General features: G+C 36.7%; 1 protein-coding gene across 13 annotated transcripts in view; it reads right to left on the bottom strand.

Annotated features, from left to right (window-relative positions):
• The window catches only part of LOC103134535 (otoferlin), an 83,184-nt gene that overhangs the window by 15,854 nt on the left and 43,039 nt on the right, over positions 1-24,291 (bottom strand). For 12 of the 13 annotated variants that reach the window (XM_007546821.2, XM_016669196.1, XM_016669218.1 and 9 more), the window contains exons 6-24: positions 10,732-10,805; positions 10,514-10,640; positions 9,937-9,991; positions 8,855-8,986; positions 6,909-6,971; positions 6,669-6,753; positions 6,342-6,501; positions 5,712-5,898; positions 5,051-5,237; positions 3,999-4,222; positions 3,768-3,876; positions 3,498-3,684; positions 3,283-3,403; positions 2,446-2,546; positions 1,897-1,987; positions 1,538-1,654; positions 1,282-1,434; positions 322-505; positions 10-134 (exon numbers count right to left, since the gene is read on the bottom strand). In XM_007546821.2, the coding sequence (XP_007546883.1) occupies positions 10-134; positions 322-505; positions 1,282-1,434; positions 1,538-1,654; positions 1,897-1,987; positions 2,446-2,546; positions 3,283-3,403; positions 3,498-3,684; positions 3,768-3,876; positions 3,999-4,222; positions 5,051-5,237; positions 5,712-5,898; positions 6,342-6,501; positions 6,669-6,753; positions 6,909-6,971; positions 8,855-8,986; positions 9,937-9,991; positions 10,514-10,640; positions 10,732-10,805 (2,482 nt within the window). Of the gene's footprint in view, positions 1-9; positions 135-321; positions 506-1,281; positions 1,435-1,537; positions 1,655-1,896; positions 1,988-2,445; positions 2,547-3,282; positions 3,404-3,497; positions 3,685-3,767; positions 3,877-3,998; positions 4,223-5,050; positions 5,238-5,711; positions 5,899-6,341; positions 6,502-6,668; positions 6,754-6,908; positions 6,972-8,854; positions 8,987-9,936; positions 9,992-10,513; positions 10,641-10,731; positions 10,806-11,807; positions 11,974-24,291 lie in introns of those variants that run through there. The other variant, XM_016669214.1, reaches the window with a different exon arrangement.

Raw genomic sequence — 24,291 nt, 5'->3', positions numbered from 1 at the left:
CGCTGTTACCTCAGTAACCTGGCTTTGTGAGGAGAAGAAAACCCGAGCGAAGGGGTCTGAAAGCCCACTGCTGTCAGCCGCAAACAGACTGCGGGCCTGGTACATGTGAGCTCGGAGCTGAAACACCTGCTTCACTGGTGAAAACAATAAACACGGAGCTTTTACTTTTTATTCCGACACATTTTTTTCTGCATCAAGAAATTGATCCTCTCTTTAAAAGTTGGTTGCTAAACTATTCAAAGACAACAGATGTGATGAAAGTTTAAAAACAGCTTAGCAGAGCTCACAGTTTTCCATTTTCACTAATTACAGACTACTTACTGTCGTAGACGAGGGTGACTGGAGGAAGCCCGTGGCCCATTTTGGTGGCTCTGATCTCTTCGAAACCATTTGGGAGACCATGTAGGAAGTTCTTCCGGCTCTTGTTGAGGCCGAGCCACAGATATAACTCCAGCTTAGCCTGGACTGTCCAGCCAGCAGGGCCAAACCCCTTTTTACCAGGCAGCTGTGGGGAGAGGTTATAACAATGAATGTTACTAATGTGAAGTCACTAAAACCTAAAGCCCCCACAAGAAAACTACTGCTGTCAGTAACCAATTTTGCAAGATTTTATGCAAGCTTTTAAAAATCTTCATATTTTTCAATATATTCTGTCTCTTTTGTTATTTAAGTGATTTCACCACTCTTCATAGGAGAATGTGTGGGAGTTCATTTAGTTTGGTTGGATGCCAAAAATGAAGAGTCCTATAATGTTGTGTTAACTCCTCCAAATAACTTTTTAAAATTGTTACCGAATAGCTCCTTTTTCCTAATCTGACAGTAAAGCCTTTTAGCCAGTAGGTATTTGGCTTGCATAGAAATTCATAATTCAGCTATGCTTAAAAGCCAGGTAAATTCCAGAAAACCAAGCATTTTAAATAAGCTCTACCAATTCTGCCAAGAAGAGTGAATTAATATCCTGTCAAAATCCTGCCAAAAGCCTTTTATTTATGGCTGCAGAAAGCAGATGGTTGAGTTCTGGCTTGCTAGGAAACAATTAACTAAACATCTGAGGGGCTGTACACATTTGAGTCTGTATGTCTAATATTATGACTCTGAGGTAATTCACAGAAAATACTAACTTTTGCTTATTTCTTTAAGTGTATTACAAACACTAATGTTATTTGTTGCATAGCATCATCAAATGCCCAAATAATCAATTATTCATTGCCATGATGCCTTCATGTTAACCTGTGATCAGATCTTTATAAAGTTAAGAAAGGAGGGTATGGGTGGTGGTACCTTGAGGAAGACTGCTTTGACTTTTCCACAGTCTTTGCCAGTTTCTTCATCCACCACAGAGTACAGAATGTCTTTGGAAGGAATTCGGGCATAGGCGATGCGCTTGTTGTTACTCATCATCCAGATGAAAACATCTGGGATGCTGTGCTGAGGCTGGAAATAATTTAAAGAAAGGAAACTTCAAACTGTCTTGAGTTCTTTCCTCACTCGTGATCTATTACAGAGTATCAAGGATTACAGAGAACTGAGTTTCTACCTCGTCGGCAAGGAAACGGAGCCTCTGCAGGAAGTTCTGCGCCAGCTTGAGTTTTTCTTTGACCGTGTTCTTTTTCACTTGTGTGCGAATCTGTTTGGCCTGCTGTCCCATGCTGTCCTGCAGCAGTAAAACGTGATAGCAATGTTTAATGATAAAAAAAAGACCTTTTTATGTAATTTTTCTCCCACATTTTGAGCCTAATGCACACTGAAAATTCAGTGCGATCCTGTAGATGCATGAGGATGACCTACAAGAAATACATTTCTGTTTCATTTACTTGGTACTGCAGTAAGATTAGAAGCTACCGATGCGTTAATTCACTGAAGCTCCCTCCTGTGCTCAAGAGGAATAAATCTTACCATCTCTCTCATGCATGACTTGAGCCGTTCTCGATCAAGCTTAGTTCTGCCTGCCAGGTTCACATCTTTGTTGGCAAGTGTCACATACCGACTGCACCAAAAAAAGAAAAAACAAAACAAAACACACACACACACAGAGAAACATATATTCATAACATATTGATGTCAGTGTCATGCTGGTTCTCACTGAGAGCATTGTACTGAATACTAACTGAATTTAAAAAACACAATCAGATCATTAAGTGGAAGAGAAAAAAAAAAAACACTGATGAAATCTGCAGACTGTTTTCAGTGTGAAACCCTTAATGAATGAGTTTGTCTGCTGGAGGAAGATTCTCCAGAGGCAGATAACTGCCTTTTTATGGGGAGATATTTTTTTAACATAGCATGAAAACTAAACTAGCCCCTTTTGGTGCAGCCTAAAACAATCATAACATTTCCTCTGTAAACACTGCTGGGAGAAGCTTTCTATAGGGGCTTACTTACTACTATTGACAATTCTGGTTCTGATTCAAGATGAAGGTACATTTTTGCAGCAGAGCTGATTACCTGCAGCCAATGCTGAGCTCCTCCAGAACTCCCCTGAGTCTGCGCTCCGGAAAGGCCTTCTCTGTCTTAATGACCTCTTGAACATCATTTAAGCCCTCTTCCTGGTGGAGCACAAAAGGAAATAGAGTCAAACAAATACTACTACAATACCTGATGTTTACTAAATGCATTACATTATTATTATTACGCAGACATATAATAACCGTAACACAAACATGGTCAGATTTATATACGAATATATAATGGATATCCATACGCCCTCACTAATATTTCGTTAAATGTTCCATCTGGCATAATTCTTACATAATATTTGACGACACTTCAAAGCAACAAAGTCATAGTTTATTTTAAAAATCAATAGATTTTGTGGTAAAGGACATTGCAGAGATTTAATGCCACAATTTGATTTGAGTTGAGACTGAAGAACTTGGAATTATGGTTCCTATGTTTTAGTATCATTATTTCACCCGCTTTGTGTAAAACAGTCCCTCAGCATGATCTTACCACCACCATGCTTTTAAAGCTTGTAAAGTGTTCTTAGTTTGAAAAGCTCAAATGAATCCTCCAAAAGTTGTTCTTGTTATTACACCTAAAAACCTCAATTTTTGTTTTGTTTGGCTATAAAACCTGTGTGTGGATTATAGAAAAGCCACAATAAATTCAAAGTTGGGCGCACAGTTTTTGCTTTTAGAAATAAATGAGGCTGTATGCCGTATTTTCAGTCCAATCTGGGGAAAAAAAAAATCAACTTCATCAGTAAAAGGCAAGATAATTATGAGATTAATGGCCCTGAGGATCACAGGTATAAATTAGTCACAGAGAAAGAGTTAAACTCACCAACTTGTCTGCAATCTTATCCATCATGTTTGAATTATAAAGCCGTCTCCTCTGATCCTGCCACCAGCTCTTGATGTAGACACATGGCTTCTTTTCAAAGTAGGGTAGATGGAAGTAGTTTCTGTAAAGTTTGGGAAATTAATTTTAAAGTTAAAATTATTATTTTTTAAATTATTTTTCTTTTTAAGTTCCTTCCGGCTTTAGCAACCTCAGACCTGTCTGTGATGAAAGGCTTCATGGGAGGAGTCGAGGAGACTGAGGTGAGGTCCGCGTCTTCATCAGCCTCATCCTCGCTGGAGTTTTGGATCAGCTCATTTTCCTCTTCCTGATTCTCTCCTTCCTTCTTTTTCTTCTTCACAGAGGAGGATTTGCTCACACCGTCAATGTGGTTGCCATAATTTCCTGTCGGCAGAGAGTTTCAGGAGATTGAACACGGTTACGGTAGCTATTGATTTTGTGTGAAGACCAAGAGCAGTGTCAAATACCTATTGTGATTTCAAAACTTATCGGTTTGTCACCAATCTTCCTGTCGATCATAGTAGCCTCCAGAAACGAACCAAACAAGAAGAACTCCTCCATTTTCCCTGTGGCACTCTGATGGAAAAATAAGGCTAATAAGCATTTCTATTCTAGAGGAAGGTGAAAAAAAAAAACAGTGATGCTGGTTGCTTAGCACCCTTACAAGTATCCACTGAAAACCAAGGGAGTCTTTTCACCTCTGAGATGTTGGAGACAGGCTCCACCTGAACGTCGGTTGAGCAGATGATTTCAGGCGACGTAGTGTCCAGGATCTCCACGGCTACGGAGATAAGGAGGCGTGCTCTGAAGGACACGCCTTCGCCGAGCCCGTCATTTAGGTCCTGGTGCTCGTCCATCAGAGTGTACTGACGAGTGGAGCCGTACATGTTGACCCAGGCTGGACCCAGGGTGGGCAAGAAGCCTGAGGAAGTTTACATTAAAATGAAAAGATTTAAGCTGATCTCAGGAGACAGTGAGATCTACATTCAGTGCATTCAGTTCAAAATCCTTTTATCCAAACTAAAAGTGTGTCATAGGAAAAACAGAGCTTTTTTGACATGTTTATGCATGAATTCCAACCATAGCTAATCACATAGTAAGGAATTATAATGAAATTACTCTGTTTGTTTTGATTATGAGTGGAATTTGAGATATTTCTCAGAAAAATAATGAAAGTCATAAACAGCATAATCATATTGACATTTAACATGTTGTTTTAACTCTTATATTCTGACTATATAATAGTATAATATTTGGTGCCTTGCAAAACTTTGGATGTCCTGATTTGGATGCAAAACAGGGCAGAGGAAATGTTCACCTACATGCTCAGGGTAAACAAGAGTTCAATAAAAATAAGATCCAGGAAAACTTATTTTCCTGGAACTGATAGTTGAGTAATATAACAGGAACCTCTAAAATGTTTGTGGTGGAACTGAATTTTACTTAGGGGTCTCTGGGTAAAGGGGGGTAAATACAATTGCACACAACACTTTTCAGATTTTACTAGTAAAATAAATTTTGAAAAAAAAAAAAAAATCCACTATTTTCCTTCCACTTTCCCTTTTGCCGAGCTGTGCATTTGCAAATTCTTATCAGTTTGGATGCCTTTAGCGATCTTTGCGGAACAGGGCTTGACCTACAAACCACCACATGCTATAAAACTGTGGAAAAATAATGAACATACTCCATCAGCAATCATTTCTAATAAGACAATCGACTTCCATGCTGCCTTTTGTGTCTTGACTGATACCTTTATCACCATCGTTTGAGATCTTCCGTAGATCGATGAAGTGGGTTCCTATGGCAACGTCATTGACCTTATCCGAGTCTCTAATCTGCACCTTGATCCTCTTGCAAAGAGGAGGGAACAGCTCTGTGAAGATGACTTGCTCGTTCCAGATTGGTTCATAGCTGCTCTTCTGGACCGAAGTCTTTCCCTGGAGACATAGAGGAGCATCTTAACACTCAACTCACAGACCGGGGGAAATACACACACAGCTGATCACAATATCAAAATACAGTACTCTATGGTGTAATCTATTTTATGTTTCTGGAGGGAACCAAGTCAGCAGCTGATTCTAAGAAAATCACATTTGAGCTTTTCAGATAGCAAAACTGTGAAAACATTTTAGACTGGTTTTCTGAGACAGAAAAAAAATGGATTCAAAAATATTAATTATTTTTATTGCTTCACAATAAGGTGAAAGCAATATAAGATAATCCTAAACTATGATTAAATCATTTAGTGGTCAACCATACTTCAGCTTTTGGGAAGCTGTAAATCTAAACCACATCTGTATGCTTTGCCAGACCTACAGAGTTCTTCACTGCAAATGTTCCCCATGGAGTCATAAAAAAAAATAAAAATAAAGCACTTAGAAAAAGAGAGAAGGAGAAGAAAAAAAGGGAACCTTTTGCCCAGAAAATTGCACTTGAACATAGGGGTCGACAAGGTCTCTGTTCTCTCCGATAAAGGCCTTTTTCACATTCGCCATGATGCTGGTGTTCATTTTAGGAAGTCCCTCAGCTCTGTGGATCTTCACATAAAATCTTGCCCATTGCCTCTCTGCTGGGATGCCTTCTGGGAGGAGCAGATTTCTGCAGCACAAGCAGAGGCAGAAAAACATATTCAGAGAGCTGACCGCGGAGCGCGATTGCATCTATTGTTAAGTTTTCACTCAGAAATTGAAATCTTATAAACTTGAGGCATTCGCAGAGACTGGGTGATTATTGATAAGACAGATTTAGTTTGTGCTTGGAGGGAAATCTTTCAACTATATTCAGTCTTATGAAATATTAGCATAAGTATGGATGCTGCATCTCATCTTGCTTCTCTGTTTGCAGTTGCATTTTATGTGCAGAATATCAATTTGTTATGAAAATATTTGGAGATACTAGTTCATTTTGAGGGGAAATGATACACAGATGTATATAATACATTAATATAAATGAATGATTTTGCATATGCAGCTGACTTCAGCAAGCAGGAGTTTTGATCTTGTGATGAAATCTAGTTTCAAGAGACAGAAACAACATATCACCCTTCTATGTCGTCCTCATCCGTCTCATTGGCTTTATGCGGCGTCTTGATGTTATCACCTTTCCCGACAACTGCAATGTCACACTTTACATATCCTTTGCACCCCGCTGTGATGTCATCAGGGTCAGACAGGATGGCCCATTTGTGGTAGAACTGGTGTTCTGTGGCAGATGTCAATAGATGCATTTTTAAACCAGCAAAAATGACAAAACATAAAATTCAAAGCAGTGCATTCTTCTTGTCAAACAAGTGTTTTTATAAACTCTTTTGCATACTGACAGCCAGAGTCATCAGCTGCTTCTTACTGGAGATGAAAATGTTAGCTTACCAGGCTGAGAGTAAACCGTCCCAACGTCCATCTTAAAGGTTCCCACCAACGTCCCGCTTCTTAGAAGGTTTTTAGAATGAATAACCTAAGTAGACACAGAGGAAAGTGAACTAAAAACACAATTATGGAACTGATTTTCACAAGAAAAATTGGATTTTTAAATGTATTTCTTTTTTTTTTTTTTAATTCGCACAAAGGTTGGATGAGAAAGAGTTTCTTTAAATATTATGGATTACTAACCGAGAGCTTGATGATCTTGTCAAACATGACGTCTGGTGGGACGTGGAAATCGAAGACAAAATACTGCAGGGAGTAGAGAAACAGGGGTTTTCCATTAAATTTGCAATGTATTTACTCCTGCCTCTAACATCAACAGTACAACATCACACTTTTTCTCTGCTTGGCTCAGATTGTGATGGGCTCGAGAGCCCCTCTGCAATCCTGAGTAGGTACAGGAGCGAATACAGAAAACAGATGATTGATAGTTCTGAGTGCAGACTGTGATTGTTCACAGAGAGCTGCAGAATTCACAAGTATCAAAACTTTTCAGTCAAGAACAAAGGGGATTATCATGTCATCTTCACAGGAAATCAGCTTGTTTGAAGTGCAGGGTTCAGTATGCAGGTAAAGGTATGGCCTTGGAAAATATGTGGCAGCAAGGTTACATAGCAGCTAATGTTTATTAGCTGCTATGTAACCTTGCTGCCACATAGCAAGTGTTTTTATAAACTTGCTATGTTATTAGCTGCTATGTAAAAATAAACAGCAAAAATAAACGGAACGAGAAGCTTATTAAAGGCAGGGTCAGTGCAGACAGAGAGTCTGGAGGGACTGATGGAGAGAAGGAAAGCAGGAGTCATAGAGGGATGGAGGGATGAGGTCTGGACTTTGACTAGGCCATAAGTCTGGAAACTTGTACCACAGAATGACACAAATGATTTTAAAAAAAATCAATTAAGTTTAGTTGATTTTTATGTAATAAGGCTGAACATTACATGTTTTTCATTTTCCATAAATATGGAAGGATTCAAGAAAATAGCTTTAACTCTTCTGATGAGTTTGACATCTTTTTTTGTCATATTGGATTTTTCAAGGCCTTTCTATTTCTTATGTGCAGTCAGTGGATGACTGCACATGAGAAATTTTGGATTTTACTATATGTTAGTTTACATGAGCTTCTAGTGTAAGAAGATAATAAAGATAAGGGGGTATGTTGCTTTAAATAACTGAAGCAGTCAGCACACATGCTTTTCTAATATTAAAAATGCATAGAAGCATCAACAGACTCTTGCTTTTGCGCACGTTGATTCTGAGGTAAGATTTCCTTGATAGAAAGAAATGACAGTAAAGTCTTAGTATAAAAATCAAATCTTGGATAATTTAAATCTCAAATTTAACAGACCCCTAAATAATTTTTAGTAAGAAAACCTGTCAATTATCAAAGTAAAATCGCTTAACTTAGATAGAAAATGAAAAAAAAGGAGAAAGTTAAAGAAATCCCTTGATTTTCACAATATAAGCTGTGAAAACATAAGTTAATCTACTTGATATACTTAAGTCAATCTTAATGGTAAGGACTCTAAAGATAGTTATTTATTTTAAAAGCATTGCTTTCTAACACAAAATGAAGCAATTAATTTGAGCCATTATTGCCTAAAACATATAGCTTCACTGCTGAAAATTAGGCAATAATATCAATCAATTCCACATGATATTTTTGCCACAAAAAACAAACAACAACAAAAAAACATATCTCTGCAAAAAGCATAAGCCACAGCAATCTGATAGTGAGCACTGGAAACATGAGGTGCTTCCATTTCAACTTCTTTGGCTTCAAGTTTTTCTCTCAGTGGGGATTTTCAGTCAGACTTTGGGAATCGATAACAGACAAACTGTCACTTTCACTCCCTGCAGGGCACAACAAAGAGTCTGGGCTCTGGTACATTCTCCTCTACCCTGACTAATCCCTCCCAGATCCAGCAGAGATTCTCCATCATCACGGGGGGTTGAGCACTCTACACTTCAGCATAATCAATATTTTTTGAGTCCAATCTCAAGCTCAAAGCTAAACTAATCCCTTGTGTTCCTCAGCCTTATCGTAATGTAAAGCAAGATGGTTTATGTGGATGTGTCAGATCACACTTTTTCATGAAGCACGATAAATGGAAAAACAATCGAGTTCTCACCTCATTATAGTACGGACAATTGGTGGACTCCTTCATGGATGTATATTTCTTGTCATCGCCAACTTCCACACACACCACAGGATCCATGTTCAGGCCTATTAGCTGCCGAGCCTCAATCACTGTGATGCTGATCTGATGGGAGAGATTATCAGATCTGGTTACCTAAACAGTACTATTTTCTTTAATAATCCAAATGATCTTCAGTACTTGTAATTGGAAATTTTGCTTTTTTAAGTAAGTCAGATACTTTTGCAGAATTCAGTGATCGGAACTAGTTTAATTGGGTGGTAAATGTTTCTTTGGTTTGCAGTTAAGTTAAGTGTTTTATGTAATTGTAAACTTCTGGAGTTATGTAGATATAAGTGATAGTTTGTGCTGAAACAATTCACTGTTGTTTTGGAGTAAACCTTATAAATTCCTGTCTTTTAAGTAGTGCTTGTTGCACTTGATCCTTTGGTCTATTGACTTAAGGAAAGAAATAAATTAAAACCAAAGAGCAAACATTCACTACATTCTTCTGCTTTGTATTCATGGCTGTCTTTGTCATTTTGGTATGTTTTTTGTTTTGTTTAGTGTGACCTTATTTGGCTTTTGATGTGCAAAGAGCGAGAAATTCTCAAAGGAATTCACTCTGAGAAAAGGTGCTGCTGTTTTATTTTTCTTTTTAAAGAAAGAAGGTGGAATCACACACATACACACATTCACACACCCAGAGATCAAGGCATGACATCATAACCACTGACAAGTGAAAATAATAACACTGATTAACTTTTCCTCAGCAAGTGGAGTTCATGCTATGATTGATCTTGGACTGTTAGGTAGGTGGTTTGGATTTTATGCCTTTATAAATGCTTTAATAAATAAGTTATATCGCTGAGTTAAAAAAAAACAACAAAAAAAAAACACTCAGAATATCAAAATGAATGATTTTCATTAGCATCTTTTTTTTTTAGAATGTACCTGAAATCACACTGCATGCTCATTTTATAAATATTTGCTTAAGCATAGAAAAGAACAGAAATCCAGATGCAATTTGAGAAAATTAACCAGAAAAAGACCCAAGAAGCTGCATACAAACACACCTGATAATCAACGGGCCTCCCGGAGCTCGGTTCCATCTTGATATCTGGCTTTGACCTGAAAGAAAAAGAAACAAAGACATTTTTAAACATTTTAACTGACTAACATTTTCCTTCCTTCGATGTGTAATTGTGCAGAATCAGTTCATTAATCTTAAATCTGCAGAAATGGCAAAAATAATAACTGAGTTTTCAGTTGTCACAAAGTTTCTCTGTTCATAAACGACTTCAATTGAAAACATTTTGATGAAAACAAAAGGCTTTACTTCAAGCAATAAAAAGCAGATATGGAAAAACAACTAATGCGTACTATAATTGGCTGTTTTTCACTGCTTTGACTTCAGAGAAGACGGCTGCAGCAATGCACAGGAAAGAAGGCTGCGTTTAAAGTAACACATTGCAAAGGGTTCCCCTTGTTTCAAGTTTTTCCCTTTTCAATTAAGCAGTTCTTCTGCACACCCAAACTCAGACATAATTGCAACAGCACACTACAAAAGAAGCCATGTTTAATAACTTCCCTGCTGTACATTTAAGTGAGCTTATGTGTGTGTGTGTGTGTGTGTGTGGGACTGCTTCAGACCTTTTATTGGAAACATTAGTTGTGACAGCAGTCACTGAGGCCAAAGATATGGTGTCCGGCTCCAGCATTCCAGCAAGACGCATGGCTTTCTTATCCAGATCTTCCATTTCCAGGATGGCTGGTTCATCTGTTTGTGTCATGTAGTGCAACGATCAAACATCAAAAGCATTTTTAAGAGAGATCCTAATTCACGCTACGAATAACGGTGTGTGTTTTACCTCCTCTTTTATGGTCGTCTTTTGAGCTTTTTGCCTTGCCAAGTTTCATGGCTGAGAAAACTCCTCTCCCTGCTCTGTTGCAGAGAATCAAAGAAAAGAGTCATGAAAACGTCTACCTGAGGACGTGATCTGTCCTCAGGTAGACCTGTTTCACATCACACTCAATCAGTTAGTGGACAATTCAGTGGATAAACTTGATAAATGAAGGAAAAAATAAATGAGTTCCTTTATGCACGTCTTTGAAGGTTGGTTGGACATTATGGTCAGGTTGCAATAATTCAGCAGATAAAACAAATACTCCAAAATCCCCAATCACAAAACAAGAGTATCTGGTGTCCTCACGATATTATCTGGATCATATATCACCACAGCAACAAAGACCATGTGATGTCATTGAGAGGGTGACAAATGAGGAGCCTTAATAATTAAAAACGTGGGAAACCGTCCAGTTTGCTTCGGATATGGATACATGTCAGGAAATTAATGAACAGGGTTTCCATTTGTTTCACTCGAGCTTTCCGAGTCAAGTGTGTCAGAGTTCAGCCAAGTTACATTAGATATGATTCCAATGAAATTCTTAAATTGTTATTGCATGGTGTTTTAAAGTACTTTACAATAAAAACTAAGTGAGTACAATTCCGTTAGATTAGCTTCAAGGGAAAGTGCTTACATATCTTTAGACTGGAGAACAGAAGTAAAATTCATTATTTAAAATACCCAGATTATTTTTATATTTATTATTTTATAGAAAATCAAAGTTTACATTTACATCTCACAGGTTTCTCACGTGAAATCATTTCCTATTGAAACAAAATGAAAAAAAAAGGACAAATTTTGGTGTAATTTAAACAAATGTCAGCAAGGAAGATTGATTTAAAAGTATGATTGTACAAAATACCAATTATTCAGTAAAAACAGAAACCACTTCCAACATTATAGTTTAATATTTCATTTAAAAATGAAAAATTTGCTTAGTGAATTAATATTTTGAATTTAAGTAATTAAATCAATTTCCTTGTATTTGTTCAGATAAACCTGCAAGTAGAAAGGAGGCAAACATTGTTTTTCATACATACCACATCAAAGACAACACTGATCCCATTCAACTCCACAAACAGGTCACAGCAAATCCACCCAGAGGTTTACTTTGAACTAAGTTTCCTTACAGGAATGCATACAAGAAAGACTGGTGTAATAATCAAAGACGAAGCTGGTAGATGCTGTAAGAGTTGCAGATATCTGTGAATGCTGCAGGGCTGGGAGGAGAGGTGCAGAGGGGAGCAGGGAATGGTGGGAGGTGCAAGGAGATAAGGGGGTATTGTATTTACCTTTAAAAATCAACTTTGTTTAGTCCAGAAAAAATCACCACAACATGCTTAAAATTAGAGCGGTTTTTTTTTTAACCTTTCGAAAGCATTAATTGGAAATTGTTTATCTTTATATGCTTCATTTTAGCTTTAAGTTCTACAAAGTGCTCCATAGTGCATTTATATTTACCTAACCTATCAAAGTAATGCTTTGTTTAATTGTGACTTTACTCACACCGAGGGGAATACACGTGATTTAAAATTTTGTTTAAAAAAATGTTGACGATGGAAGACTTTATTACATGTTCACGGGTCTCATGACCGAATTAAACTAGTGTGATGTTAAGTCTTTATTTCTTATTTTGCTTATGGACTTTTGTCGTCACTCTGAAGGTTATTTGCCAGAGAAACTTCTTTGCACCTGTGAGGAATAGATAAACAGAGTAGTCCCACAATACCTTGCCAAGGAGCCAATTTTTCACAGTCTGTTTTATAAACGTTTTTGCTAATTTCCTGTCCTTGGGTGTGAAACATGCGTCGACTCTGTCTGGCAGAGCTTCTTACTTCAATGTGGATGTCTGTTTTACAGTTTTTTGCTCTCACATGCCAAGATGCTTCTCACCTTTTCTCTACTGTTGGGGTAAATTCACTTTTCCACAATAGTTATCAAATTTCCTACCAGTCAGTGGATGACTGCACTTCTGAAAAACTGCTAAATAAAAATCAGCAGAAACCAGGATAATGTCTGAAACCAAAACTATGTTGATGTATGCAACAGTACTGAGCTTTTTTCAGAGGACTAACACCTCAATTAAAAATTACATGAATTAAAGAAAATGCATTCAATTGTTCATAAAAAGAAAAAAAAAATTCTTTCAGTATCTATTTTTTCAAGTAGAGTTTGGGAAAATTCACAGTTGAAAATCGATGCCTCTGATCATTGCAAGGGTAAATAAAACAAAGAAGGGTCAAGGGTCACTTGAGTCAAGAAACAGCTCCAGAATAGAGAGAACCTCTCTTTCCCCTGAAGACACAAATGTTCTCATATACTAGTATAAAAAAAGTGCTGTTTTTTTTTGCAAATAACAATCTGCAAAGTGTGACATGCATTTATTTCCAGCCCCTCAGTACTTTGTAGCGCCACCTCTCATTGCAATTACAGCTGCAGGTCCTTTGGGCTGCTAGTCTTTAAAATGGCTTTCTTCCTGAATTGCCTGTTTGTATTTGGCTCCATCCAACTTCCTGCTGCCAGCAGCTCTAACCAGATTTCCTGTCCCTGCTGAAGAAACACAATTGCACTGCTTAGCAGTCGCTGAATTTTGTCGATTGTCTGGAACAAAAACGTTAAATAGTTAGATGTTGATTTCTAGTGTGCAACTAATGCTTGTTTTGTAAAGATATTCTCAAGCTCCACCAGAAGTACTAAAAACTATTTGTCTAGTTGTCTGAATGATAGTCTTAAACTTGCCCACAACTTTTGTTCAGTAATTTCCTCTAACAATTGCCTGAATTAACTACATAGCAGTTCTATTTAAATTGGCACTTTATTATGCACATGTGAACTCTGTTTAGTCTTCAGATTACTTCTGAAGGCCATTAGCAGGTTTAGTAGGATTTTATTCAAGCGTATCAGGGAAAAATGGGACTAAACGCCGATGGAAACTTTTGATGCAGAGTTTTGAATGAATATCTGTTCTCCCTTGTTTTAAAGTCAAATATAAAAGTCAGAAGCATCATTATTATGTTACCTCCAGCAACTGTACTTGAGTCATAATTCATCCCCACTCTAACTGACAAAAACTTTAGGAAAAAATGACTTTTCTAAAAAAAAAATCTGTCAACAATTTATTGGCTTTTGCAACATGTCAATGTAAAACCAGTCTCAGCACTTATTTAATGACATTGCCACAGTTTTCATTTAAACCAAGCTCAAAGCAAGGAGGATTTTGAAGAGATTGATAGTATATAAGCAAAAAAGGAAAAAGGGTTAAAGACACACATTGACTGATAACAGAGAATGTAAGACTAACTTTCTGTGCTTCTGAATCATTATTTGTATTGCCACAAAACATTTCCCAATGTGAGGAGAACTAACATCAAATATTCAATGCTGACCTTTTCAGAAGAAGACTCTAAATGTACCAGAGCAAACAAAGAGACCAGAGGTCTATAGCAAAGAAGAGAGATTTTTAAACAAAGAGAAACCGATGCAGCTCTCATTTTTTTGTACTACAAAGTGAAGGAAGGGTAAATGCAGGAGGAAACATCAAATACAAGGAAGTTCAGTAGGAGAATGTTGGTGTGAAATAATAAAAAAAGAAGTTTGTTTTTCCTTTTACTGAAAAAAAAACATACAAAAAATTATATCTGCACTATACAAATGATAATCTAAGGAATTCAGAGTTAAATGTGGATAAAAAGGTAAAAAAAAAAAAAAACAAAAAAAAAAAACATGTCAAATATGTTTCAACTCTGTCTTTCCTGTTCATGAACACAGCAAATTCTGTTATTATAGACACTCGTCAACCTCCCACTTTTCTCTGTTTGTTTTGAATTCATACTGCAACACGCTCAGTTACTCTTGGAGAAAAACACAACAAAACTTTTAAATATTGCAGTTTCTTGTGCAGGCACATTAAAAATGATTCCCTCAACACCCTAAAAGACATAACAAAACATCCCAATGTTGTTTTTCCTTCTGACATTCATTATGAGCCACCTTAGCAACACTGTTTCTAAGATCCAACTGGGACTGTTAAAGATCAGTTATAGAACAACACACGCGTTAAAGACATAACTGGATTTAAAATTTCATAAGACAATGTTAATTTCTTCATGGTTGGACGTGAAAAGCCTTTTTCGATATGCCAACATCCGTGGCAATATGAGAAACAATGTGACTGCAGCTCTGTAGCCTCATATTTGTTTTATATGTCTAGAGGTTCATAAAATTCATTCCACCTTGTACAAGAAGGAAGAATTTTATCTCAGACATCAGTTTAGGATTTAAGGAACTCAAAAGCAAAGACGTAAAAACCGAACACATAAGTTGTGTCCTTGAAAATCCACAAAGGCACAGAGAGAGAACCCAACTTGGAGGACTTCACCTGCCTTATACCTGACAGTAAATGAAAAATAAATTAAGAAAGAAAAAGAGGATAAAAAAAACTGCATTTATTAATAATTCATTGACATGTACCATACGTTCAGCTCCAGGGATCCAGCTGAATGGAGCTCAGTTAAATCCCCCACCACACCTGTTCTCTTTGTCACACTGGAAGGAAATATTCCACTGCTTCAAAGTTTTCATTGAAACAAAGCAGAAAGATATCAGTTCTCCATGACAAAGTCCAGTCCAGTCCCACTAACAAAGATTAAATCCTGCTGAATGCTTTGCTGGCTTTACTTTTTTATCCCAGTCTTAACTGTTTGTCAACTTTTCTTTCTTATAACAGGGTCTTGGCTCATACAGATAAAAGAGACAAACATCAATACCATTTATTATCCTTATGATATTGACATATATTTTTCTAAAGTGCAGAAGTGTTGTGCTTCATTAGCTTATAGGATTCTTGATTGATTCTGAATCAGATGATCCTCTCCTGTGATCCAGCTATAAATTTACTCCAATTAGTAGGGCTCAGTTCAATGTTTCTGCAACTTTAATGTGTTCACAAACAAAAAGTCCCCTGAGTCTTCCTGACCTAGATACTGCAAACAACTACAGGAACAGCGAAGCACTGTTTTTTGTTTTTTTTTAAATACAATGCCATATTTTATGTTAATGAAGGGATTACTGTAGCCTTTTGCATAGCAATTACTAAGCATTTTAGATAATGTAAAGGAAATGGGGAAAAAGAAGAAGTGATGTGGTGAGAGATGAGCCAAGAGAATGTATGTTACACATCAGAAACTTTCTATAAAAAGCAACACTTTTACATTTTTTATAGTGCACTGAAAGCTCTCTTGTATTTCTTAAACTTGTTATTGTAGCCACTGAACTGCAAAATAAGGCTTTGGTAAATAAAAGTAAGACAGCATTAAACCTTTTTCTTTGACACTTGAGGGATTTCAAACTCCTTTATTTATATTATTTAAATAAAATGTCATTAACTCTACATTTTATCAATTTTCAAGGAAGAACTGCATGGAGTCTTATCTGTTACTAAGAACAATGTTCTAAATCACTGACCTGCAGGATCCTGCTTGTTATGGATTGCAGTACATTTGAAACATCATAATTTACAGAGTGCACTTACTGTATAACTATATGTGTGTGGTGGTGGAGCTTCATGCATGAGAAGCTCACAGGTTGAGCTTCTCCTTCTGCAAACACCCAATCAATTAAGATGCAGAAAATTATCTGGGATTCTGGGGAGGGATACAGGCAGTGCAGCCCCACATAAACATAAAGTAGTCTCCTGATTCTCAGCAGCAATAAATCACTAGAAAGAACCTCTCAGGCTACATAAAGTAGGTTAAAATTTTAAAAAGCTACACATCATGCCCCAATCTAAAGAAGCTTAACAACCATAAAAAAACAAGTCATTAATATCCATCAGTCTAGAAAGGATTACAAAACCATTTCTAAGGTTCTGAACTTTATGCATTTCAGAATAAGAGCATCAAACAAAGAGTCAAACATAGCGGACATGACAAACTAGGGCTGCAATGGCGCTCCAGGACATGAATGGCATTCTGAAATTTATGGAAACATAAATTCTACTTTCTAGAACAAAATCCCATGGCTCAAAAGAATATATTAAAATAACTCAATTAGTGTGGTCTAAATTAATGGACTAGTTTAATCCTGAGCTTCAATCTGATTGACATGCGGTAGCGTGACCTAAAACAGGTTGTTCATGTTCAAAAATCCTAAAATGTGGCTGAAATAAAGCAACTCTGCAAGGAAGAGCACATCAAACTTTCCTCACATTGAGGTAAAGACTCACAGCCAAATATGCCAAGTGTGTCTCATGGTGAGTGATTTCTACCAAAGGTGGAAAGTTATTAGGATTTCAGTTATCAGGTGTAAGAGGCAACTACTTTTCACAGCTTGATTTGTGAAAATCTTTTGTCCTCTAACAAATAGTCACTGAATTTTGGTTTTGTTCAGGCTTTCTTTGCCTGGTATTAAATTTAGGTTGATGATCTGTAGTATTCCCAGTTTCAAAGCCTGTTTTCAAAGCATAAACAAATTCTGTAAAAGGATATTTAGAGAATATCCTTTTTATATCCGTTGATATGGAGGTAGTACAAACCCAGTTATCCATCCAAATATATGCATATCTGGAGCTGCTCCATATGCTGGGAAATCTCATGAGTATGCATATCTACATACTAAAGTATCTTATGTTATTATTTCTTCTATTTTAATCTCCACAGTTAAAAACAGCAATTTAAGGAGTTATGTAATAATAGTTAAGGCCCAGAAGTTCTCAATTATATAAAGTAAATATCACTTCTGGCAAATCTAACATCGACTACGACGTAACTCGCACCCAAATGCTTCGCCAAACTTCAGGAAGTGTCTAATTATTCAACACAAATGTAGCTTCCTCACTAAGCTGCAAGCTCAACGACCAAGACAAATAATTAAAGGGCACCAAATCTATAATTAAGATACATTTCCATGTTTAGTACGTGAGCCATATTTCTGCTTCGGCTGATGTGCCGTATTTGCCGTGGAGATTGTTCCTCTGGGAGCCGGTGGAGCGGTGAAGCAGACCCGCTGCACAAAAGGCAGCTGAGATAAAAGAGTGCAGAACACCTGGACCAAAGCACCGCCACGTGATGCATCATGTAAAACCAGGGCTGTCACTGAGGACTTACGCATAAGAGAGCAGTTTGAGACAGTCAGAGTGAAAAAAAAAAAAAAAAAAAACAGAATCAATATGTGTTGCGGATTATTATCGTCGTAAAATAGCATCGCACAAACTGAAAGCTGATTTGATTTCGCACAGATAGAAGATGATTATTTATGCATTATAGCTTCGTGAAGTGTTATTTTGACTGAGTTACGCCAATGTGCACCACAAGTTAAAGCCTTAATATTTAAAGAATTTCATGTCTGGAGGTCAAATAACAGCTTAACCTTTGAATCCGTCCCCTTTATGTCTAACACATGTGCTTCTCTCCAGGCACTATTCACCACTCCTGCTTTCCCAGTAGTAAAATGACACATCAGGGGATTTATTAGCTGGTAATAAGCAAACTCCTGCTAAGCTGGCTCATTGTGGTGTTGCCTACAGCGCAAGATGATTTATGGGTGTTACCATAAATCATCCTGCAGGGACAGGCACAATGCTGGAGGTGGAGATGGAAGAGGACCGGTGGAAGGAGTGCAATGGTCAGCATTATTAATAGTGGTGGAGAAAATTAAGTTCTGCTTATGAAGCCATTTGTCTCCAATGCAACACAGGAGTGTGAATCAGACTTGATAAAAATAAATAATAATAATGAGCAAACACTTCTCCAAGAAATGTGGATGACCTTTGGGCTGCAGCTGATAGAACTGATATAGTTTTATGTGGGTGAAGTTTTATTTTTGTTCCTACATTAATTAGTGATTAACTCCTTCTAAAGGGATGCTCTAAAATGAACCAAATATAAAATGTAAATGTTGTTGCAAAGTTTCACACTCAAAGTCCAAAAAAGGTTTTGGTTTTTGCTTACGGAATCTAATTTCTTTAAAAGTAACTGTTTACTGTGGATAAATGGCTCAAAATCTGTCCAGTCTAAATTTACACTGTTCTCTATAGAGCACAATGATCCCAAACAGATAAATAAATAACACGAGGGTCTAGTTTTGAATCTGCATGGAATTATGTATGCTATATCGCTATTTAAAACAATTTGTGCTTATTAAAAAACACAATGAAGAATCTGATTTATGATGAGTGCTGCATGATTTATAGGGCAATAAAGATGAGTCTGTAACATTTCCTCTACTCTGAACTGGAAAATGGAAAAACTTTACCTCTTAAATTTCTGAATGGCACAAAAAATATATTTTCTTNAGAAAGGAGGCAAACATTGTTTTTCATACATACCACATCAAAGACAACACTGATCCCATTCAACTCCACAAACAGGTCACAGCAAATCCACCCAGAGGTTTACTTTGAACTAAGTTTCCATACAGGAATGCATACAAGAAAGACTGGTGTAATAATCAAAGGCGAAGCTGGTAGATGCTGTAAGAGTTGCAGATATCTGTGAATGCTGCAGGGCTGGGAGGAGAGGTGCAGAGGGGAGCAGGGAATGGTGGGAGGTGCAAGGAGATAAGGGGGTATTGTATTTACCTTTAAAAATCAACTTTGTTTAGTCCAGAAAAAATCACCACAACATGCTTAAAATTAGAGCGGTTTTTTTTTTAACCTTTCGAAAGCATTAATTGGAAATTGTTTATCTTTATATGCTTTATTTTAGCTTTAAGTCCTACAAGGTGCTCCATAATGCATTTATATTTACCTAACCTATCAAAGTAATGCTTTGTTTAATTGTGACTTTACTCACACCGAGGGGAATACACGTGATTTAAAGTTTTGTTTAAAAAAATGTTGACGATGGAAGACTTTATTACATGTTCACGGGTCTCATGACCGAATTAAACTAGTGTGATGTTAAGTCTTTATTTCTTATTTTGCTTATGGACTTTTGTCGTCACTCTGAAGGTTATTTGCCAGAGAAACTTCTTTGCACCTGTGAGGAATAGATAAACAGAGTAGTCCCACAATACCTTGCCAAGGAGCCAGTTTTTCACAGTCTGTTTTATAAACGTTTTTGCTAATTTCCTGTCCTTGGGTGTGAAACATGCGTCGACTCTGTCTGGCAGAGCTTCTTACTTCAATGTGGATGTCTGTTTTACAGTTTTTTTGCTCTCACATGCCAAGATGCTTCTCACCTTTTCTCTACTGTTGGGGTAAATTCACTTTTCCACAACAGTTATCAAATTTCCTACCAGTCAGTGGATGACTGCACTTCTGAAAAACTGCTAAATAAAAATCAGCAGAAACCAGGATAATGTCTGAAACCAAAACTATGTTGATGTATGCAACAGTACTGAGCTTTTTTCAGAAGACTAACAGCTCAATTAAAATGACACGAATTAAAGAAAATGCATTCAATTGTTCATAAAAAGAAAAAAAAAATTCTTTCAGTATCTATTTTTTCAAGTAGAGTTTGGGAAAATTCACAGTTGAAAATCGATGCCTCTGATCATTGCAAGGGTAAATAAAACAAAGAAGGGTCAAGGGTCACTTGAGTCAAGAAACAGCTCCAGAATAGAGAGAACCTCTCTTTCCCCTGAAGACACAAATGTTCTCATATACTAGTATAAAAAAAGTGCTGTTTTTTTTTGCAAATAACAATCTGCAAAGTGTGACATGCATTTATTTCCAGCCCCTCAGTACTTTGTAGCGCCACCTCTCATTGCAATTACAGCTGCAGGTCCTTTGGGCTGCTAGTCTTTAAAATGGCTTTCTTCCTGAATTGCCTGTTTGTATTTGGCTCCATCCAACTTCCTGCTGCCAGCAGCTCTAACCAGATTTCCTGTCCCTGCTGAAGAAAACCATACCTGCAGCACAATTGCACTGCTTAGCAGTCGCTGAATTTTGTCGATTGTCTGGAACAAAAACGTTAAATAGTTAGATGTTGATTTCTAGTGTGCAACTAATGCTTGTTTTGTAAAGATATTCTCAAGCTCCACCAGAAGTACTAAAAACTATTTGTCTAGTTGTCTGAATGATAGTCTTAAACTTGCCCACAACTTTTGTTCAGTAATTTTCTAACAATTGCCTGAATTAACTACATAGCAGTTCTATTTAAATTGGCACTTTATTATGCACATGTGAACTCTGTTTAGTCTTCAGATTACTTCTGAAGGCCATTAGCAGGTTTAGTAGGATTTTATTCAAGCGTATCAGGGAAAAATGGGACTAAACGCCGATGGAAACTTTTGATGCAGAGTTTTGAATGAATCTCTGTTCTCCCTTGTTTTAAAGTCAAATATAAAAGTCAGAAGCATCATTATTATGTTACCTCCAGCAACTGTACTTGAGTCATAATTCATCCCCACTCTAACTGACAAAAACTTTAGGAAAAAATGACTTTTCTAAAAAAAAAATCTGTCAACAATTTATTGGCTTTTGCAACATGTCAATGTAAAACCAGTCTCAGCACTTATTTAATGACATTGCCACAGTTTTCATTTAAACCAAGCTCAAAGCAAGGAGGATTTTGAAGAGATTGATAGTATATAAGCAAAAAAGGAAAAAGGGTTAAAGACACACATTGACTGATAACAGAGAATGTAAGACTAACTTTCTGTGCTTCTGAATCATTATTTGTATTGCCACAAAACATTTCCCAATGTGAGGAGAACTAACATCAAATATTCAATGCTGACCTTTTCAGAAGAAGACTCTAAATGTACCAGAGCAAACAAAGAGACCAGAGGTCTATAGCAAAGAAGAGAGATTTTTAAACAAAGAGAAACCGATGCAGCTCTCATTTTTTTGTACTACAAAGTGAAGGAAGGGTAAATGCAGGAGGAAACATCAAATACAAGGAAGTTCAGTAGGAGAATATTGGTGTGAAATAATAATAAAAAAGAAGTTTGTTTTTCCTTTTACTGAAAAAAAACATACAAAAAATTATATCTGCACAATACAAAGGAATGTAAGGAATTCAAAGAGTTAAATGTGGATAAAAAGGCAAACAAAAAAAAAACATGTCAAACATGTTTCAACTCTGTCTTTCCTGTTCATGAACACAGCAGATTCTATTATTATAGACTCTCGTCGACCTCCCACTTTTCTCTGTTTGTTTTGAATTCATACTGCAACACGCTCAGTTACTCTTGGAGAAAAACACAACAAAACTTTTAAATATTGCAGTTTCTTGTGCAGGCACATTAAAAATGATTCCCTCAACACCCTAAAAGACATAACAAAACATCCCAATGTTGTTTTTCCTTCTGACATTCATTATGAGCCACCTTAGCAACACTGTTTCTAAGATCCAACTGGGACTGTTAAAGATCAGTTATAGAACAACACACGCGTTAAAGACATAACTGGATTTAAAATTTCATAAGACAATGTTAATTTCTTCATGGTTGGACGTGAAAAGCCTTTTTCGATATGCCAACATCCGTGGCAATATGAGAAACAATGTGACTGCAGCTCTGTAGCCTCATATTTGTTTTATATGTCTAGAGGTTCATAAAATTCATTCCACCTTGTACAAGAAGGAAGAATTTTATCTCAGACATCAGTTTAGGATTTAAGGAACTCAAAAGCAAAGACGTAAAAACCGAACACATAAGTTGTGTCCTTGAAAATCCACAAAGGCACAGAGAGAGAACCCAACTTGGAGGACTTCACCTGCCTTATACCTGACAGTAAATGAAAAATAAATTAAGAAAGAAAAAGAGGATAAAAAAAACTGCATTTATTAATAATTCATTGACATGTACCATACGTTCAGCTCCAGGGATCCAGCTGAATGGAGCTCAGTTAAATCCCCCACCACACCTGTTCTCTTTGTCACACTGGAAGGAAATATTCCACTGCTTCAAAGTTTTCATTGAAACAAAGCAGAAAGATATCAGTTCTCCATGACAAAGTCCAGTCCAGTCCCACTAACAAAGATTAAATCCTGCTGAATGCTTTGCTGGCTTTACTTTTTTATCCCAGTCTTAACTGTTTGTCAACTTTTCTTTCTTATAACAGGGTCTTGGCTCATACAGATAAAAGAGACAAACATCAATACCATTTATTATCCTTATGATATTGACATATATTTTTCTAAAGTGCAGAAGTGTTGTGCTTCATTAGCTTATAGGATTCTTGATTGATTCTGAATCAGATGATCCTCTCCTGTGATCCAGCTATAAATTTACTCCAATTAGTAGGGCTCAGTTCAATGTTTCTGCAACTTTAATGTGTTCACAAACAAAAAGTCCCCTGAGTCTTCCTGACCTAGATACTGCAAACAACTACAGGAACAGCGAAGCACTGTTTTTTGTTTTTTTTTAAATACAATGCCATATTTTATGTTAATGAAGGGATTACTGTAGCCTTTTGCATAGCAATTACTAAGCATTTTAGATAATGTAAAGGAAATGGGGAAAAAGAAGAAGTGATGTGGTGAGAGATGAGCCAAGAGAATGTATGTTACACATCAGAAACTTTCTATAAAAAGCAACACTTTTACATTTTTTATAGTGCACTGAAAGCTCTCTTGTATTTCTTAAACTTGTTATTGTAGCCACTGAACTGCAAAATAAGGCTTTGGTAAATAAAAGTAAGACAGCATTAAACCTTTTTCTTTGACACTTGAGGGATTTCAAACTCCTTTATTTATATTATTTAAATAAAATGTCATTAACTCTACATTTTATCAATTTTCAAGGAAGAACTGCATGGAGTCTTATCTGTTACTAAGAACAATGTTCTAAATCACTGACCTGCAGGATCCTGCTTGTTATGGATTGCAGTACATTTGAAACATCATAATTTACAGAGTGCACTTACTGTATAACTATATGTGTGTGGTGGTGGAGCTTCATGCATGAGAAGCTCACAGGTTGAGCTTCTCCTTCTGCAAACACCCAATCAATTAAGATGCAGAAAATTATCTGGGATTCTGGGGAGGGATACAGGCAGTGCAGCCCCACATAAACATAAAGTAGTCTCCTGATTCTCAGCAGCAATAAATCACTAGAAAGAACCTCTCAGGCTACATAAAGTAGGTTAAAATTTTAAAAAGCTACACATCATGCCCCAATCTAAAGAAGCTTAACAACCATAAAAAAACAAGTCATTAATATCCATCAGTCTAGAAAGGATTACAAAACCATTTCTAAGGTTCTGAACTTTATGCATTTCAGAATAAGAGCATCAAACAAAGAGTCAAACATAGCGGACATGACAAACTAGGGCTGCAATGGCGCTCCAGGACATGAATGGCATTCTGAAATTTATGGAAACATAAATTCTACTTTCTAGAACAAAATCCCATGGCTCAAAAGAATATATTAAAATAACTCAATTAGTGTGGTCTAAATTAATGGACTAGTTTAATCCTGAGCTTCAATCTGATTGACATGCGGTAGCGTGACCTAAAACAGGTTGTTCATGTTCAAAAATCCTAAAATGTGGCTGAAATAAAGCAACTCTGCAAGGAAGAGCACATCAAACTTTCCTCACATTGAGGTAAAGACTCACAGCCAAATATGCCAAGTGTG

Source organism: Poecilia formosa, unplaced genomic scaffold, assembly GCF_000485575.1.
Source record: "Poecilia formosa unplaced genomic scaffold, Poecilia_formosa-5.1.2 Scaffold1, whole genome shotgun sequence".
Classification (NCBI taxonomy): domain Eukaryota; kingdom Metazoa; phylum Chordata; class Actinopteri; order Cyprinodontiformes; family Poeciliidae; genus Poecilia; species Poecilia formosa.
This window is presented reverse-complemented; position numbering and strand designations above follow the sequence as displayed.